Source organism: Phodopus roborovskii, unplaced genomic scaffold, assembly GCF_943737965.1.
Source record: "Phodopus roborovskii unplaced genomic scaffold, PHOROB, whole genome shotgun sequence".
NCBI lineage: Eukaryota > Metazoa > Chordata > Mammalia > Rodentia > Cricetidae > Phodopus > Phodopus roborovskii.
The window spans coordinates 2921414-2943125 of NW_026126744.1; the positions used below are offsets into that span (position 1 = coordinate 2921414).

Consider the following 21712-nt stretch of genomic DNA (forward strand, 5'->3'; position numbering starts at 1 on the left):
GTAACTAATACTTACTGCACTTCCCCCATATTGGATTCACTGTGGCACATTCTTTCCAAGCTTTGATCTCTTTGTAGTCTATAATTTCTCTATAGGCATATCACAGGGTTTTACTAGCCTAATAAATATTTGTCAGGTTGAACTTAAAGGGAAATGTGTGTATGTACACCGTTACACAGTTAATTCAGTGAATTCATGCATGCCCCCAAAAGACAGTATTCATTTGCATATACATGTTTTCATGGATAATTCCTAAATTACTACAAAGAGTTGTATTTATACCAACAGAATATTCAAGGTATAATTTGCATTTAAGGAAAAAGAAAACCTGTAGTTTTTGAAAGAAAGTCACAGTTTAGAATCCCAATTTTCTCAATGTCTCATGTTAGCTAGATGATTCATTTCTGTTTGGTTCTTTTGAAGCCTGTTTAGAAGGTGGATGTTGATGTCACCATAGGGTTCCTTTCTTTTGGAAATCTACATAACATATGTAGATTTCATGGGTGGAATTTTCAAGTCTTTGAAAATGTTCAGCCATGTTTATTTAAATAGAGGACAACAAGAAGCATAGTTTTGCAAAGACACTCCAGCTTTTCTTCCCACATAATTTCTGGCACCTTGACATGGATTTTTTTTTTTTTTTTGGTATGTGTATTTAAACACGTGTGACATTTCAAAATCTGTCCTTAGGCATATGCTTTTAATTGTAGTGGAGGCTTCACTAATGACTGCTTGCAAAGCCTCATGAGTGTCTAGAGAATTCTGTCCAAGTGGTAGAGTGCATGTTGTGGCAAGGCCTTTGCCCATAGCATCTTTCTGGAAATATAGTCACTGACTTAACCACTGACACTTGTCCATATTGTTCCAGCATTTCTGAAACTGGAATAACTAGGACACTTATATAAAATGAAATTTCTTTGAAAAATTCCTTCACCAATATCATTATCAGAAAACCATTTAATCTTTTCTGAAATGCCTTTTGAGAGAATCATGCATCATTGTCCTATGTATTACTAATTCTAAATGTAAGTGGGAGAATATCATTTTTTTTTTTTGATGTTGCCAAATTTCTAAGTACAGGAGAGAATTTCCATTGTCATGGATGAATAATGATGTACCAATTATGGTGACAATAAAGAAAGTTATTATCATGGCTTCCCTTCTTCTCTGCTATCTTGAGATCTTCAGGGGAATTCAGTGAAAGCACCAGTTGTCAAGAAAGTTTCCATAGAGAAAACTGATGTGACAGGTCATTGGAATTCAAATAGGACATTATGTAATTATAGAAGTATATCCAGTGTGAGTATTATGAATGAAAATGTACCTCACAGAACCTCCAGTTTGGCTATATGGACTCAAAGCCTGATATTGTTCTTATAGAATTTAATTGAGTTTCAGATGCTGATGATCTAACCTTCCAGTCTCATCACTGGACAGCCAAGTAAATTATCAGGCTGAAGAGATGGCTCATTAGTTAAAGGTTAAAGCTCACAGACCAAATTACAAAAGCTAAGAATAAGGGTTCCTTTATATGCCATGATGTTCCATGCAAAATAAGTAAGTGAAAGGTAGAGAGAAGAGAGGCACCAGGGTAGGAGGGTTGGACAAGGAGGAGACAGACAGAGCTTCAGTCAGCAAAGCCTACATAAGTGCCTTGCCCTTTTACAGAAAATGATTACTTCTGCTTATTTGGGTTGATAAATATAGAATTTTCATGAAGTTAAAGAAGCTATTTTGTAGTCATGGAGACTGTATAGGTATTGATGTTTCCCCAAGTAAAAATGTCTTTTAAATATTACATGTTATTTTGTTTAAATATAAACTGAGTCTATTTATTATTTTCATACAAATTCTGCTACTACACTTAAAAATCTCATGTGTATGTGTTTATGTGTGTGTGTGTGTGTGTGTTTGTATGTGTGTAAAATGAACTATTTGTTTTAATCATTAATATCCAGTTTTTTTCTTATTCTTTAAGAAGTTTGTGACATGCAAGCAAAGGCTGTCATGGGATTAATATTTCTCTTTTAATTTTGCCACCTACCACTTATACCGAGGCCATTGGTCCAGAGCAGACTCTAATAGAGAGTCAAAAATATTTTAGCCTGTTTTCCTTTTGCTTCTGGAGTTACAAAAATATTTTAGTGTCTGGGCAAGGTTCAGACACATTCTGTCAAGTTTACATTTTTAGCACTACACATGAATCAGAACAATGTGACTTTTGGTGAAAGGGTAAGTGTTCTTGTGAATGGGTGTTAAAGATTTAGGTTGATTTAATAATACTGTGGCTTTTTAAGGTAGAAACAGTGTGAGTGGTCTTCCACCACAACTCTTATATGCCCTATACCATTTCACACTTCTCATTAGCTTCCATTTAACTGGATGAGTACTGAGTCACAATGTTGGCTCCAGGAAGCCTTCCCAGTATGCAGAATTTTGAAGTATGTGCCACATGTGTGAGCAGAGCCTGAAAATGTCTGTCTGGCAACACTGGAGAATAAATGGCTTTCTTCATAACTGGAGGTGTTGGCAGTTGCTGCTCTTGAAATGGCATCCTGAATGAGCTACTGTGCCAGGAACTCTGAGTTTTTAAGGAACTCTCTAAAATACTCATGTAAAAGTTGATAGCTGGGAAATGTGTTTGATTTGGGAAAAGACTACCATCCTTTCAGAGCTATGCATGAAAATCCTCTAAGGATAATGTACACATTTCCCCCTCATTTAGGAGTGAAGAACAAATCTCTTGAAAATTACTGGACAGACTCTGGAAACTTCTGAGAGTTTATTCTAAGATCAGCAGGGATTTCCCCAGCAGTCAGTACTAGTGGGTCACAGTAGAACCATGGCTGAAAAGAGGGAAGAAAAATGATAATTCATTTTGCCATGGATGTCTTCTCATGTAAAGAACAGCAAAAAAGAAAGTGGTGAAAAGAAATATGAAAGGGGGAGGATAGTCTCAGAGTTGTCTTCTGTCCAAGGACAAATGCTCTCACATGAACTGTGTCTTATAAGATGAGGAACTGATTCAGTGGGTATAGTCCTTGCTGTGAAAACCCACCAACCTGTGTGTGAATCTGCAGAGCACACTTAAAAGCCAGAGGCAGCAGCATTTCCAGGGGTAGATGAGATGTGGGAACAGGGCACTCCTTGGAAATCTGTAGGCTAGTGAGCCAAGCATACCAGCAGTGAACCAGAGAGGGTGTCAACATGAAGGTGGTTTCCTCTATTGACCAACCTCCACGTAGGAACTAGGGTGTACTTGTCAGCACTGCACTCATACACATGCAGGTCTACATACATGCATAGACACTCACACACACACACACACACACACACACACACACACACACACACACATCTATTTAAAATATGCCATGGAATGATAATTTACTAAAGCCAAAATATATTTTAAGTCTCTAATTATTTCCAACAATATAATATCTTCTTAAAAGCTATTCCTTGGAAATATATTCTTTGAAAGGCAGAAGTCTCATATAATTATTATTTACATTGCTTAAAATACACACTGCATATCTTTGTATTTCAGTAAGTAAATAAATACTAATATTCCTGAAATGTTTTATTATTATTAAAATGATGCTTGCTTTGCCGAGTACATGAATAATGTAATCTAGCCTTCATAAATATCCTCTGAGTAATTATCTGAATAATTAATTATAAGAATGTAGGTTTTTGTAACCAGGTAAGACTTGCAGTGATGCCAACCCAGCCACAAAACCTTCGACCTACAATCCATCCTGCCTAAAAGATGTGCTGGAGTAACAGTGAAATGGACGTTGTGGGAGTAACCAACCATGACTGGTCCAATTTGAGGCCCATGCCAGGAGAGGGAGCTCACCAGATATTGCCTGCAGTGCCAAGAATCCAGAGACTAGATAGCCCAGAGACCTGGGGTAAACCAAGCATGGCTGTAAAATAAAAACAGTTAATGAAATGATTCCTGATGATAGATAGCTCTGCTGTACTCATAGAATAGTGCCTCTCATTAGAGAGGCTTCATCCAGCAACTGATGGAAACAAATGCAGAAACCACAGGAAAACATTAGGAGGGACTGGGGAAATGGAGGAGGGAGAGAGAGATTGTAGTAGCCACAGGGATCAAGAACACCACAACAGCACAACCTACAGAATTAACTAAGCTGGTGTCATGGGGACTCACAGAACCAAAACCACAATCAGGGATCCTGTTTGAGTCTATGCTAGGTCCTTTGCCTACATGTTATGGTTATGTAGCTTGGTTTACTTATGGGATTTGTAACAGTGGGAGTGAGAGTGTCTATGACTCTTTTGTCTGCTTTTGGGACCCTTTTGCTCCTACTGAGTTGCTTCCTCCAGCCTTGATATGAGGGTATGTACCTAGTCTTATTTAACATTTTGTTCTGTGTTTGTTTGGCCTCCCTGAGAGGCCTGCTCTTTATCTGGAGTGAACCAGGAAGAATGGATCTGGGGGAAAGGGGAGAGGATGGGAGGAGGAGGGACTGAGAGGAGGGAAGGAAAGGGAAATTGAGGTGAGGATAAAATATATAAGAGAAGAATAAAACAAAAGTAAGACAAAAAGAATATAGGTAGGTTCCATATGGCTGGAGAGATGGCTCAGCTACAAAGGTTAGTCTCATAACCAAAATATCAAGAAGGTAGACTTATTGGTCCAGAAACTTGGTCTGGTATGTTTATTATTGAAAACCCAGTTTCTGAACTAATATGTCATCCAGCATAGCTGCTTTATAGGAGTTTCTGGGTGAATGAGAGAATAGGTTTTGTGTATTACATGGCATGTAATTCTAGATCATGTAACGTCATATCTATATTGACTACAAAAAATTAAAAATGAAAATGTCTGCTTACTAATTTTACATTCTAAACATTTACATTCAAATTCCTACTGTAATTTAACATAGTCTGTTTACATTTTTCTTTTACTGAAGTTAATTTCATTTTCTCATTGGACTTTGAACAACATGTTTTATCCACACGTGTCAAACTAATGTTGCTGATGATTTGACAGGACACAGCCTTGGCATTCCTTTGTGTGAACAATATCACATACTTAACCTTATCTAAACATTGTCACCAAGTCCTACATGTGGCATACCTAACAAGGTGACAAAGAAGACAAAGACAATCTTTTCAATGAAGTGTACTAAATTTTTTAGTACAGATTTACTGTTCGAAAATTTAACCTGTGAATTGGAAACATTCTTTTCTGTTATAGTCCTTTCTGAGATGGAGGTATACACCTTCTGTGACAGGATGTGTACACAAGAAAGGATTTCACCCAAATTCTTAGAACAACCCTACATTCACAGATTTTGCCTTTTTTTTTTTTTTTTTTTTTTTTTTAGAATTGAGATTATATATGTATCCAAAATGTCTGACACATTTACCAGAACACATAGAAACTCTGATGTGCTTCTCCTTGTTTAATTGGCATGGGTTCTGTACAATGGGTTGATACATTGAAGGGTTTCTTAACATCCAAGTGTATAGTCTCTCAGTGGGAGAAGGAGTGATTTGGTCTATAAGGTTTGCTCATTTTCCACTTAATCACTCACAATTTTCTTGATTGTTTGAGAGCTATAGTCAAACCACATCACTGTGTTGTCTCTGTTTAGTCCTGTTCTCATAGGAGCATAAGGATGGTTTTGACTGTTCAGATGTTGATACATAAAATCTGATGTCTGATTGTGGGGTGTCAATCACCATGCTAGGTTTTTATTTTTGCAGTGCTGCCAGCTTCCTGGGGATAGCTGTTGCAGCCCTTGTCCTAGAGGAAGAATGTACAGGCTCCTGCTCACCAGGTTGGGCCTCCTGTGACTCCCCACAGGCCTGTGGCTGTCTGTTAGAATAGAAAAAGTTTAAATGAAGAACTTCTGCGATAAGTATTTGGGATTAAAATCGTGTTCTTTACATGTATGCTTGGTTTACTTTTCTACTGATGTAGTAGCAGGATACTGAGCATCCAAATATCTTTTTCAGAGTTTCTGCAGCTGGAGATATGCAACTTAATTAGAAAAAGGCTCTGTCAGGTGTATTTAATATTTCTGACCTTGAGAAAAGGGGCATTTTTTTGAACTATGTGGATGTGCTCAACACAAACATGAGGCTTTTAAAAATAGGAAAAGAAAAGGACAAGGCAGTTTGTCCTTTCTATAGTCAGAAAGATGAGACAGTGGACACAATGTCAGAATGTTACCTGATGTCTCTGGAGATGAAAGAAAGCAGTCACATATGGAAGAAGATAAGAAGCCTCTAAAAATTTTAAACCACAGAAAACCAGTTTTCCCTGGAACACACAGACTGTGATGCTCAAAATACTGGTTTTGGCATACTGAGACCGATCTTGAATTTCTAGTTCCACAATACTAAGAGGAGCAATGTGTGCTATTCAAAAAACACTAAATTGCTGATAGTTGTTTATGTAGCCATTTAAAATGAATTCAATCAGCTTTTGACTTCTAGGTTATTTGATAATTATAAAGAAGTTAAAATAATTGCTAGTCAAGTTTTCTGTATTTAAACTCTGGAAGGAAGGTCAGCACTGACTAATGCATATGGGCAATATCTCAGACTAAGTGTCTTTCTCATTTGCCAAGGTACAGTGCAGTGAGAAAATGCAGAAGTGCCTGGTGATCACATACTTTACAGTGGCGTCATATAATACAGTGCAACCAAGATACTGAGGTCCCATCAGCTCTCATTTTACTCTTACCTACAAGCAAGTCACATGCTCCTGGATGAGTACAGCAAGCATGTGCCGTATAGGATATATAGAATATGCTAGCCACATTTATATTCATTTTAAAGCATTTTTTATGTTATGTTTTAATGTTTATTTTGAATACATGCATGCATGCGTGCATATGTGTGCTTTCATGACATGGTATATATGTGGTGGTCTGAGGACAGATTTGGAGGTTGTTTTTCTCTTTTACCATGTGAATAACAAACTCAGGTGGGTAGTTACCACTGCCCACTGAGCCATCTCATAGGCCCGATAATACTAGTGAAGGAGGTACTTTAAAATGGCCTAAAGAAATGCTAGGTTTTCTTTATTAGAGGCAGGAAATGATGCCTATATAATATAGGAGTTGGAAGTTGACAATTCAAAAATATTACTTAGATCAAGAATTATACAGAGGAAGAGGTGAGATGATAACAATTTTGTTGTCATGAATATTACATGATTTATATGTTAGCATGAATATATATAATATGATTCACCTATATTAGCATGAAGTTTGGAAAATAATGTCTTTTTGATCTATTACACATCAGTGACTGTTGATCAAAAATACAAATATATAATTGAATTTACAATATAATACATACTTAATATTATATTTAGTAAATAATATAAATTTCAATTCAGATGACACAGAGCCAACAAAATGAAATTCTCATTCCCTTTTCTAAGTGTAATAACTAACAATTTGATGATCTGAATGGCTTATTTAGAATTGTATTGCCAGTGGAAGGGGCATTGAAATAAAGCCAACATCTATCTGTCTCACAACCGACAGGAGCTTTGGCGGACTCTCCAGATAAGTCAAAGAGGGTGTTACTACAGATGTACTTCAGCCAAGAGTGCTGTGCTAGAGATAGAGAGAGGAGCCTCATTAGCCAAGTGTGTTAGATGAATCCCTGACAGTGCGAGGCCAATCTAGGGAATTAATAGAGATAAACATTTAACTCCGAGAGTTCCTTGAATGAATAGAAAAATTAAGAAGTTTTCACTAGTAAGAGTGAATAATGATCATGAAAATAAGTGCAGAATAAAAGGAAGTGTCCTTATGGTGACCTTGAGAAGGACAGGGGCAAGCAGGAAGTAGCAGTGGACAAGATTGTTATATTTGAATGTCCTTCTTATATGCTGCTTCCCACATCATGCTACCTTCCTGTGTACTAGCAACACTGAGGTGAGAATAACAATTCCATTTGTGTACCCAGAAGGAAGGGAAAGGACAACAAAGGCAAGTCAATGGTGGGCCTGTATGTGACCCAGGTGAATGAACTTCCTTATCTGGATATTCAGGATCAAGGATGTCCCAAGCCATTTTGTACCAATGATTTGACTTTCAAAGGTAATGCAAAAAAGCTCACCATATGATGAAAATGGTGCTGGAGAAGTTCATTTGTGATCATACAATTCATTAATTTCAAAAGACAGTTCTTTCCCTTAGTGGTAGACATAGGATTCAGTAGAAAGTCTGAGCACAGTTGTGTTTGAAATTTCTTGTTGCATCCTGATTGGGAGCAAAAGAACCTTACACAACATACCTGCCTTCTCTGTGGAAAGTATGTTTGTTTGATATTTGAAGCTGGGTTTGTGTGTGTGTGTGTGTGTGTGTGTGTGTGTGTGTGTGTGTGTACCTATGTGTCAGGTGCATGTGTGTCTGTGTGTGCACCAGATGGAGATGTCAGGTGTTGTCCTCTATCATACTTCCATCATTTTATTTGAGACAGAGTCTCTCACTGAACTCGGAGATCACTAGATGGCTAGAAATGTGAGCCTGTGAGCTTTGAGGATCCATCTGTTTCATCTGACCCCCAAACTAGAATTACAGATGCTCACTGCCAGGCAAAAAAAGGAGGGGAAACCAAGGTCAGAGACACAAGAGGAAAAGAGAACAAAGAAAAGAAAGAGAAGGAAAGAAGAGGAAGAAAACAGAAAAAAGAGAAATTAACTTTGGTGACAAATCACAGTTGGGTTGCTGATGGCATTTTGGAGAGCACAGAACTCAGAACTGGTTTATAAGAAGTCTGGGTGGTGTTGTAACATGTGCAGACAGGTAAGGAGTGGCCAAGGTAAATAAGCTCAGTTATATACAGTCCTGCTGGCGTTTACAGAGAACTTCACACAGCTTGTCTCCTTTGATCTTGAACAGCCTGTCAGGTGTGTAGGGAAAACACAATATACATATTTTATAGACAAAGGAAAATTTACAGGTCACAATGTTGGATTGCATGTGTAGGGACATGATCTGCCGAACAGCAATTCCGAATGTGCTGTTAACTCTGCCACTGGGGCAGGCAAGCAGCTCTGTCACCACCAAATGCTTACTGTGAATAGCCATTGCAGGGGATAGCTATGCGCATCATGGAGTGCAGGTGTGGTATGGATCCTGTCTAAGAACTAGTTCTGGAGAAACACAGCTGGGGTGTCCTTAATTAGCAGTGTGACTTAAGCCACTCTTCTTCTGGGGAATCACAGTTTACTTTCAAACATGATATGATTTCCATGTACAGTTTTACTGGAATCAGTCTCTTAATTTATTTTGTTGTTTGTTTTGTTAAAGTTGCAAATGTGTATTGTAAAAACATGCTTATAAAAGAAGAAAAATAAATTGTAGTTTACCATACCTTATTTCAAACCAAAGTATTAACATCTAGGCATCTCAATCTTGCTTTTTTCCCCCTGCCAGTTAAAGAAATAAAAGGCTCGGAACATCTCAGAAGTATCAGACACAGCAGACAGAATCGGCTGGTAAAGAAGCGCCTTTATGAGGGCTGTGGAAACAACACACACACACTCACACACACACACACTCACACACACACACACACACACACACTCACACACACTCACACACACACTCACACACACACACACTCACAGAGAGAGAGAGAGAGAGAGAGAGAGAGAGAGAGAGAGAGAGAGAGAGAGAGAGAGAGAGAGAGAACAGGTAGACAGAGACACAGAAAGGCAGAAAGAAGACAGCAAGTCTCCCAGAGAGAAAGGTCCTTTCAAGCATATAGAGTCCTGGGAATCCTGGAATCTGGGCTCTTCTGAAAGCTGGGGTTTTGAAGTTTCATTACACACATTTTTCTCCCTTAATTTAGGGTGGGTCAGTTTGAACAAAGACATCCTGGTCCAGTCTTGAACTTAGCAGAGTGGCCCATTGTCAGGAAAGGCCTACTGATAAGAGACAAAGCCATCTTCTCAGGTCAGAAGTGGAAGGCAGAAGATGGAAGTGAACCATTCTTATTACCTGTTGGTGGTGTCACTCTTGGCCTCTCTGCCTACTAGGGATCCTCAGAATATACTTTAAAATTCAGAAAATTTTGAAGAGGAAACATGACTATGTACATATACAAGATGCCTTGCAAGGCCTTGACCATACCTCATAATAGCACACACTACTATTTTCTACATAGAAATCTGCAACCCAAACCAAGTAAATAGCTTCACACCCACACAGGTCAGACTTTATAATAAATTGATCAAGGACAGATTTTTGTCACTATAAATTTTAAATAGACAAAAACAGTACAATGCTTAAAATTTAGGGTTGTGTATAGAGGTAATGAATGGTGTTATATTAAAAATGGTGTATGATCTCAACTCATATGCATGTTGTTATGCAAATTTGTCTTACAAGGTCAGGAAATGCAAATAGTCCAGTTTGGCTATTTCCAGGGACATTAGTATCATGTTTTATTATCACCCAGATCCTGAGTATTGTTGCTTGAGTGTGGGTTTGTTCACTTAACCCAGTTTAATGGTCCCTAACAGAAAAAGATAGTGTAGCACACCTTAGATATGGTTTGAGGAGGTCTTCAGATTCTTTCTTGGGTATGTTTGTAGCAGTTCTTCTTAGGAGGGGGATGGGTTGGGCTGCATCATCATGTTAACACTGGCTGTGTTGCTGATGGACTGTAGCAGTTTTGTATTGTTCAACTTCAACAATGGTATCTCTGCTAAAACAGACTTATCTTATTCCAGCCTCCCCTAAAGACTGGGTTCTTTGTTGGGCTACCTGCTTGACTAAGCAGGTTTTCTATTCATCCTGTCTGGAGACAACAAGGTTTCTAAATGAAAATTTGTTTTCACTTTCAATTGTTGAACACTTTCTGTCAACTCAGAATCCTTGCTCTGTGTCTTTTTGTCTTTCATTGTTTAGGAAACACAATTTCCCTGGGTTTTTGGCTTTCAAATATTTTCCTAAATGTTACCAACTCTTGTGCTTCTAGTGTCTTTTTGAACTTCTTGATGCTTTCAAAGTTATTTGCTCCTTTGTTCCTTTATTCTGTTTTCAGTATCATGCTGTTATGATCAGGAAGGGAACCTTGGCAAAATCCATGTCAGGAGAGGGTGACTGGGGAGGGAGGGGGGAGACAAACATTCCAGGCAGATAGAGCTTAGTGACAGTTTTATTAGAAAGGGAAAGGGGGTAAGGAAAGAAGGAAAGGGAAAAGAAGTAAAGAAACAAAGAGAGGACAGAAGAAAACAAGGAGACAGGAAAAGTCCTATTTACCCTAGGGGAGCAGCAGGAAAGAAGTGGGGGAGAGTATAAGTGGGTGGGGGTCTTTCTTTTAAAGGAGTCCTTTGCACCTGCATGCATGGAACCCTGGGCATTCTGCCAGGTAACAAGCACAGGCCAGCATAATGCCTGAATCCTTACACATGCAATGCACTGAGCCTTGACTCATTTTCTTGAACTTAATTCTTGATAAATTCTTATAGACCTGCAATGTAATTGCTTTTATCTGTTTGGGAACTTTCAGCCATTACTTTTTTCAATATTGGTCCCCCCTCCCCATCTTCCTTCCTTATGTGTCAGGAGCGGTCTTTGTGGGGCTGTGGGGTGTGAACCAGCCAAGCAGCCCCAAGTCAGTACCTGAGTGGCGGAGTGTGGATGAAGGAAAGACTAGCTATAGACAATAAAGGAAGACAGAGAGACAGAATAAAGGTCAGGAGGGCAGATCAGTCAATGCCAAGAGTTTATTTTTCACTACTCTTATATACCTTAACCAAAAAGGGGAACACAGTGTCATGTATATGGAACAACCAGACTTTTCTTCCTCACTTATTCTAAGGCTTCAGTAACCTCACCTTAGCTCCAACTTCTTGTTTCCTAGCCTTGAAGTCAGGAGTAGCCACACCTCAGATTCAGGTCTTTTGTTATTTAAACTAAGATAGCCAAAAGCATCCTTCTGTAGCCACACCTTTGACCTTTAGGTCTTATGACTTGCTGACAGTTTTGAACTCTCTACCCTTGTGCCAAGATGGAGTGCAGCCATCTTTATTAAAGGGCACCCACACTTAAGGGTATGGAGCTCTGTTCACATGGGAAAATGAGGGCATTTGATAGCATGCAGGCCACAGACTGAGAAAGTCCTTTCTTTTTTTTTCATCTTCCAAGTCACGTAAGATCTTACTGGTCTTCATTTCAGGTCACTGACATTTTTTTCATTCAACTGACTCTTCCTAGTCTGGTATTTAGCCGGAAGAGTTAGTATTTTAATTCTGTGATTATACATTTGAGAACTATAACTCTGTCTTTCCAAATAGACTTATCTTCTGAGTTTCCCACCTGTTCACTCATTATTAAAACTATGCCTTCTTTTAATTTTGAACAAATTTACTTATTAAATTTACTTTTGGTTCCTTGAACATATTTATGATAGCTATCAGTCACATATACTGCTATTTTTTTTTTTTTTTTTTTTTTTTTTTTTTTTTTTGGACATGGTTTCACTGTGTAGCTTATGCTGACCTCATACTTGGGTTAATCCTCACTCATGTCTTGGGCTATAGATGAGAGCCACCATATTTAGCTAAATTTTCTCTAAGGTTATTATTTGCTAACTCTAATATTTCTTCTTAGTGCTTAGTCATATTTTTCTTTTCTTTGCTTATGTTGTTGGTACCTGTGTATATGGAAAAGTCCTGTTGCCCTTGGATGTTGCCTTCTCCCAAATAGAACTCATGATTTTTGTGGGGAGCATGCAATGACATTGACTTTGACCATATTAGGTCTTACTCTGAGTTTTTTTGCTATACATAAACCAACCCAGTTTTTATGGAACCCAGCTGAAAGATCTTTCCTTAGCCTTATAAAGTCAAGTTACTGACTTTTTTTTATGTTAGATCTAAACAAGGTCTTAACTTGCAAATGTGATCTACTTAAATCTCAGTTCAAGAATTAGTAAGGTGTTAATGAAAGCTGAGTGAGGCTAACATTTTGATTTCCAACAACAATGCTTCCCTTCTCCCCTCCCAACAATTGTAGCACCTCAATATATCTTCTCAACTCTGCTCACAGTCTTGTTCTCAGTCATCTTATCCCACACAGGCCTTGCCCAGCGCCGTGAAGGACAGCCCATCCCCTGTTCTGTTACTCCACATTCCAATATCTGCCCCTCATCTCAGTGTCATCGCTGGGCTGCACTTGCACTTGAACTCTCAGAACCTCTTTGGGAAATTGTCCCCAGGCAGGGAGTGCAGTGACCCTGATGGTTAGCATGTTAGGATCCTATGCCATATGATCTAAAATAAAGAGTTGCCTATAGGTCTGGCAAGGTGGTTCAGCAGAAAAAGGAATGTGTATTCAAGCCATAGGACTGAAGTTTGATTCTTACAAAGCACATGATAATCAGAGAAAATCTACTCTGTAAGTTGTTCTCTGACTCCCCATGCATGCATGGTAAGTGTGCAGGCCCAGCACTCTTACATACACATAACTAACTAAATTAGAAAGAGTTCCTCATATAGTTCACCCTGTCTTGCATTGTTCATTGTGGCAAACTTCCCCAGCATATTTAATTCCATTGGGCAATGGACATAAGTACCCTCCAGAATGATTTTCCTCATATCTCTTTCAAAAGTATTTCAGATATCCTCTTTCCTTATTACCATATCCACTTCAGCTTTCATCAAAACAGTACTTTTGCAGATTGGGTAGTCTGGTAAAATTTTGTAAAACATGTTTTTCTGATTTTTAAGTATCTGAAATTTATTTATTATAATTTTTCATACAATTTTTACATAATGTTTATATTACAGAATACATAAGTAATTTCATATATTAATTATAATTAGTTTGTTATTTTGGCTTAATTTATACAAAATGCAAATACAGTTTCACAGATCTATATCAAAATTAATTTGATGGTGTCACTTATGATGGATATAGACAACTAAAATACTTTTATAACAATTATACTATTTTGTCACTTGAGAGTCTTAAGCATTTGATCAGGCATATGTTTCTCTGTAGAGCTTATACATATGCAGTATTTCTAAAAATTCTTCCTGTGATTTAACATGGGAAGCAACATCTGTATTTTTGGTATACTCTGTAGGTGACTTTCGCTGAAGTAATCTGAAGGCCACGTGTTTGGGCGTTTATGTAATTGAACCTGACTAGAAGTGCTAAGTAGCCAAATAAAATTAAATGCTATCAGCAAGTGAAACTGAAAATGCACAAATTTTATTTTGTTTTATTTATTTAATTTTTTACAATGTAGAGAAGTATTTTAACTTTCTGAAAAGTTCTTCTCCCACGAAATACTTTTTAATTTAGGTTCACTCATTAAATTCACAGTTATGTGACGCTATAAACTCTTGACTCAGCAAACTTTGGAAAATACTGTGCAGTTAGCTTTGATGGGTGCTGTGACCCCAAGTGTGTCCTCTTACTAGAGACACTTAAGATGCTACTTATGACTGAAGATGTGGTAATGTCAGCACCTGTGACTGGGGCTGATGAAAATGGCAATATCACGTTCTTCAATTATTATCAGGAGTGTGTGAGGATAATACTTGTTTTTCTACTTCATTTTCAAATTATAAAAGTAGCAATAAAAGAATATAGCAGTAGTGATTTGGTAATCAAGCAGGAAAATGACTTCCACTTGGAATGGATGTTTAAGTAGGCTTTAAATGAGGCACCCTCTTGATTAGATCCAGTTTTTGAAACCGCGGGTGATGGAACCCTAATGACACTCCCTTACTGTCTACAATGCTTTCACTTGCCAGAGATTTTCAGCTTTTCCTTGGCTTTACCCTTTTGTTCCTTCCATAAATGAATTGACTCTGAAAAATATAAGGGAATGTGAGCATTTAACACATTTGTTTATTGTGTAAGGTTTGAGGTTAAAAATAAATACTAGAACTTACATGGCAATTACCTTAAAGCCATGCACTAAGCTGCAGTGTTTGACACCCTGGGTCACGGAGCTGAAAAAAGAAAAAGGAGAAAGAGATTAGTGTGTGATTTGGGATTGTGTTTTCTCATGTGAGTAAAACTGCTTCCTAGTTGGTGTGAATGACTATTGATTACCATGCTCTCAGAGTCACAAGAGGGAGCATAATTTGTAGGGAATGGTTTAAGATATAATTCAGTGTCCCTTTCTAAAAAATAAAATAAAATAAAATTTTAAAGGTTGATAAAAGAGGTGATTAAATCAAACTTGCACTTCCCTGAGCATAGGTGCCTAAATGACTGTGTGGGTGACACATGGAGGAAGCCAGCCTGCCTAGAATTATTTCATTAGTTAGCAACCACTGAGAGGGGAGGGACTAGATCTGATTAAGGTGGCAATGTTCCTGCATTCCAATGGCAAGCACAGCTTGTTTCCAGGGAAACGGAGGAGGACTTCTGTTAAAATGCAACCAGGGGATAAATACCAATGCTGACTCTAGTGACCTGCTGAGTAATGAGCTATGCTTCATCACTTGCTTTAGACAGCTAACACCTACTTTAGACCACAAGCAGCCTGGTCTCTAAGTTAGAAACAGAAGAGCAATTGAACAATTATTGCTGTGATCTCTTATAATCTCAGAGAAATCTATATAGTATAAGATAAAGAATCAGAAAGGATGCTTATTTGTGGAAATTTCTTCAGATATTTAATAAACAAAGGCAATTAAATAATCATGAGATTGATTATTTTGCTGTTGTCTTCACATATAGATTTACATCATGGAAATCACTTCTAAGATTTGCCTTGGTTACTCACCCATATCACCAATGATTTCATTTATTTGGGGATCTATTATCTATATCATCTAGATGAAGAAGTTGAAGTTCTGTAAATGAAAGCTACTCCTATGATGACTAAGTTTAGTAGGTGAGGTACAGAGAGGCAAAGTGATTGCACCAGCTGAGGAGAACCTATGTACCAGACCAGACTTTTGTTTTAAATCATGTCTACATTATTGTTTGCTAGTCAGAACTCAACTAAAAGTGGCCATATGCTTTTTTTTCTGGCTATTTAAAGCAACAAAAGACTTCCCATTTTGGAAATTAGAAGGCAGAATTTCACTGTAGCATCTTTGAGTTCTACCTTCTGTGTTGCTACCTCTCCAAGAGAGTTTCAGGTGTAGTAGCTGGAAAGACTCTAACAGTTTTGTGGGAGAATTTAAAGCCCAGATGAAAGGGATTCCTGCTGTAGTCCAGAGCCCTGACTGTTTATCTACCCACTCCTCAAATGCTCTTATGGGATACTTTTCATGGAATTGGTGAAGAGCAGAGGTATCTTTTGCTATGTAGACTGAGAATGGAAGCGGTATTTCCAAAAGCTGCCTGTTGATAGGAATACAAGAAGGGAAAATGATTCCACATAAGCTGTAGAGACGGACATCTACTGCAAAAGTATAGTTACTGACTCTGTTTACACAGAAGCTAAGTAAAGTTAAAGGAAAAAAGGTGGCAGACTGCTTCACTGTAAGTCTATCGTGTTCCCAAGTCTTCCCCAAAGACAAAAAAGCCATGGAGAGGATTTATGATAGTGCACACTTCCAAAGAAAATCATTCTGAGCACCCGAAAGGAGGATTTCTGATAACCACATTTTCTTCAAATGAAATTGCACGGAGATGACTTTATGTGGGTGTCAGTACAAGGGAACTTTATAACCTCTGTGGAATGTGTATCTTATGATGACTATCATTTTAATGTGAACACATGACTTAAAAACCCATAAATTCTAGACTCGAGTATGAAGTCTAGAATTTACATACTTGTCTATTTTTTCTTTTCCTCTGTTCTGTCTGGCTCAGTGGAGACCCTTGGTAATTATTTTTACCAAGTCAATTAGTTCAAATGGATGGCAGATAACCCAAATTTACTTTATTATATAATGAGTTATACAGCCTAAGATACTTGAAAAATATTTTCCTTGTTCACCACACCAGATATATTTTTTAAAAATCTAAAATGAGAAAAGAGTCAAATGCATGTTCTTCAGCATATTTTATTAGCTAATTTTGTAGTCTTTCATCTTTTACCAATGGATAAATAAAGTATCCTTACCAAAAACTTTTTTAAAGTGATTGATGACTCATAAAAATTTGCTCTCATAGTACATTCAGTACATTCACATATTAGAAAAAGCAATTAAGAGACACTTGGTTCATCTGAAAACATGCAACTATGTTTCTTTTTTATATTGAAAAGGAGGTGTTATGCACATGTTTTGTAAACAACTTTGCAATTTGATATGTGTATGCATTATGGAATAGCTAAAGCAACCTATTTGAACTATTCAGTTTTATCTTTGAGAGACATTGTAATCGAGATACACTTTCATGTTATTCTTCTTGTGAGTGTGGTACACAAAGCCTCTACTCATCCCTGCTCCTGGAAGATATTGCCATAGACAGGCTAGAATGCTGATAGTCCTTACATATTAGAGTAAGGAGCCAGAAAAGAGTATAACCTTTATCATAACATGATGTCAGTCAAATTGGGTGCTCTCATTCCTGTCTTTATTTCTGTACACCTTTAGGATCAGTGATGTATGTATTCAATAGCAGCATCTGCATACATATACACACAGAGACAGACACATACACAGACACACAGAAGAGACAAGGGTTGAGGAGGAAAACCACACAGCTTTCTCTAAGCTGTCTTTTGGTTATATGATATGCCTCTAGATATCTCCACTGATCATTTTGATGTATTGTCATTCGAAAATGAGGAACTCTGTAACCACATTCATCCATTTTCCATTATGACATATTTACATTGCATCTCTAAGAGATTTTGTATTGCAAGTTTTTATTTATATTATCATCTAGAACAAACATCTCCCAAATCATCACCTGGGCTGATATGATACTATAGAAGCTGCTCATAGAAGCACAGTCATTTCAGTTTGTAAAGCACTCTGGAGGAGTCTCCAGCATTGTGGAACCATCACTCTGTTTTAGCTCGTTTAAGCTGTGAAATGTACTCATGGAAGAGAATGAACTCTAATGCCAAACTCTTATAATGTCAAACTCTCATCATTCCATCCTCACAGTCTAGCGGTTGTCTATCCCGCACCAGGATTCACTGTTCTAGATGTCTTTTAGGCATTTCCTTTCTTTTTAAAATCATTCTGTCAGTTTGTACCATTTTATAAACCATGATTTTTTAAAATGAACTTTTGATAATCTTTTGATAAGGTTCATAAAATGTGAATTGTAAACATGAATTGTAAACATGTATTTTGTGTCAAAGAAACACTTGTTTGTAGACTGACAGTTTTAGATGCTGAAGCTTAATATTTGTAGTATCAATACCTAAGTGATTCTTAACTAGAAAATTCTGCACAGTTCACGTCTATATAACTTTTCTTATGGACATTTATTAACCAAATTTAAAACAGCCATCTTGTCTGTTGGTGATGGTGTAAGGATGGAAAAATTTAGCCCAATTTTCCCTAGACTCTGCCCCCTAGCAGTGAGTAGAGTAGGCAAAAGGTCATTCTTGACTGTTTTATGACAGAGTGGGTTACTGACAGCACCTGTGAGTGAATGAGAACAGGAAATGAACCGTGCCACACTACCCAGGAGCTCTATGGAAAGCAGACTTCCTGGGCAAAGCGTGGGCTACCTCAGGCCCCGAAATGCAGACTTCCTGGGCAAAGCGTGGGCTTGGATAGTTCAAATTGATTGGTCCATACTGGATGCTATTGAGATGATTGGTTTGTAATGCGTGGGCTTTGTTGTAACACTATAAAAGCTGTCTGAACCCTGTACCCAGGGTTCCCAGTCCTGTACCCCATGTGGAATATGGCTGCGGACCCCAGTGAACTGGAATATAAAAGACCTCATGCTTTTGCATCAAGATCGCTTCTTGTGAGTGATTTGGGGGACCGCCTTTCCTGAGTCGGGGCGTGAGGGTCCACGCCCTCCGCAGGTCTTACAATGGTAGATAATTATAAATTTTAAGTTCATAGTCACAACTGAGAGTATTTATAAATTGATATAATCATCCAGTTTATTAATTATTTTAAGAGAAACTTATTTTTCATCTTCTCATTACTAAATTTCAACTAATTTTCTTAAATCTAATATTCATGTAATTGTTAAAGCAAAATAATCATATTCATAAAGGTGTCTACATGACTACAAAACAATCTGATTTAGATATCTCATACTGAAACCATTTTCTGTACTGTTAATTTTTCAATATGCCTAGAAGATACAAGAACATTTTTATTTTACATTATTTTGGACCATGTAATTTCAAAAATTTCCTTGTATTTTAAGAACATCCAAACATACATTGTCAAGTGATAAGTAAAATTGTATCTGTATGGTATCAATATCTAAAATAAACCAGTTCATTTATATTTCTCATTTATATTTTTATTTCAAGTATACACTGTAGTTGGAGTGAGATATTTTCTCTATCTAAACTCAAAATCATAAATCTAATATCTATTGTTCAGTAATAGGATCTTTATGCTATTATGATAGCCGACCATTTCTACTACAACTTCCTTGGATAATTAAATCACTTCAGGTTAAATGTTAACAAACTGATAGGAGTGTCACTCTATAATGCTAGCTAGCTTGGAGAAATAAGCAATCCTTTAATGACCAAACTTAATATTTCCTGTTATATTTCAATAATATATACTTGGCTCGCAACTTCTTTTACAGAATCACTTTATTTATACTTGTGCACACACACATATTTGTACAATTCCCTGACTCACACTTTTGACTTAAGACATGAATATCCTTCTTTGATAACTGTGATGGAACCCTAGGCAAAATGAAATTTGAAGATTGACGTAGTTTCCTTTTAGTTGTATCTATTCTCAATTTAAACATATGGGATTAGACATAAATTCAATGTTTATAATATTTATAAATTATAATATTTATAAATATTAATTGTTTAACATTTGATCTATTTTTGAGGACTGGACTCTTCTGGTAGCAACACTCTTGAGTCTTCAGGCAGAATTCTGACAGTGTCTGCTTGTCTCTCTCCAACCTAGATCGGGGCACGGTGCAGAAGGTGGTAGTCCTTCCTAGCAACAGCTCTGCCAGCGGGGAGCTCATTCTGGAGGAGCTGCAAGTCTTTAAGGTTTGCCTATTACTTCTATTCATCTCAACACATGCATGATGACATCATTCCTTTACTCCTCTAGCCAGTAAAAATATCTAATAAAAGATTATACCAACAACTGTAATATATTTTAATAGTAAAATGCATCAGATAAAAGGATAAATAGAGAACAAATATTTTTGTGAAATATTTTCTTATACTTCAAGTTATCTTAACAGAAAAGGCTTACATTATTTTTTTCAGCTGTCATCACAATTCAAAAAAATTTGGTCATCATTATTTTTTAAAAATGAGCCCCTATGGCCAAGGTCTAGAATAGTTTGTCATGAACAGGGTTTTATCATCCTCTTCACAAATCACTGTACCCAAATGCCTTCACAGTACTGATTGTAGATAAGCTTCCTCATATTTTTGCAACCAGTCATTTCAAGAAAAACTGATGTTTGATTGCTTTCCCTTGCATGTCACTCTGGTTAAAGAAAAAAATGTTCCTTTTAAGTACTTAAAGCCTTATGTTCTATACTTACTTGATATTTCACTGCATTAGTCTCCTTGAATTGAGAGAGGAGAGAGAGAGAGAGAGAGAGAGAGAGAGAGAGAGAGAGAGAGAGAGAGAGAGAGAGAGATCCAAGAAAACAAAAACAAAAAGTATACACAGAGAATTTCACTTCTGTAAGAACTTTGCCAGTCAGGACACAGACCACAGGCTCTTTCCGTTCTTTTACTTTTATACAGAGCCTGTCACTGTAGTCTGGCCTCCACCTCGGGACCTGCTTTCCTTAGTTTCCCAAGCTCTGGGATTGCAGACTGAGGCCATCAAGCCCAGCTGCCATTTCTTTAAGTATCTGAGAACCAGAGGAAATGGTTCAGTGGTCCTGCCTTGCTGCTTTCCTCTTAGCATGATCATTGCTGTTGTACAAGTGTCCTTCTTATCTGCATTTGGACACTAAGGGGAAACACCACAAAAGAGATCTAAGGAAACTTTGGTTGGATTTAATACTTTTCATAGACCATTATTTATGACAAAGCCAATTAAGACACAATGGTTGATATGACAAAGCCAATTAAGACACAATGGTTGCTGGAACACAGAGCCTGCCACTGACTCAGGATTTTAATCAGTGGCACTCAGAAATACCAGAGGCAGAGCATTGCTGGTCCACACTTGGCTGTCTTGCTTAGCTGGCTTGACTTGGAACATTTTGTCTCATTAAGATCATTATTGTGGTTACTACGACTGTTGGTTTCATAAGCATCTAATTACTTAAGATACAATACTGTTAGATTTCATGATTACATTTTAAAAGTAAAGAATGCAATGAAGAGTGGAGTCTAGTATAAGCTAGAGGCACACTATCTACTCTCCAGTGTGTTAGGAAATTTATCACTTTAAATACTTGACTCTGAATTGCACAAGGTTTCTTCCTGGCTAGCCCATTAAAATTATTTTCCCAAAATAAAGGTTAACTGCATTGATTCCAGCAGGTTTTGCAAAGGACTTAAATGTTTCACAGCATTAACTAAGATTGTGTTCCCTATTATGCTTTTTTTTTTTTTTCTCATGCAACCAACTAGGGATAATTTGGTGATTCCTGAAGATAACAAAAAGTTATAT

At 37.3% G+C, this 21712-nt stretch overlaps 1 protein-coding gene across 1 annotated transcript in view; it reads left to right on the top strand.

Moving 5' to 3' along the window:
- Sema3c (semaphorin 3C) overlaps positions 1-21712 on the top strand; it is a 149188-nt gene that overhangs the window by 110020 nt on the left and 17456 nt on the right. Inside the window, exon 12 of the mRNA XM_051174913.1 lies at positions 20027-20115. Coding sequence (XP_051030870.1) covers positions 20027-20115 — 89 coding nt within the window. The remainder of the gene's footprint in view (positions 1-20026; positions 20116-21712) is intronic.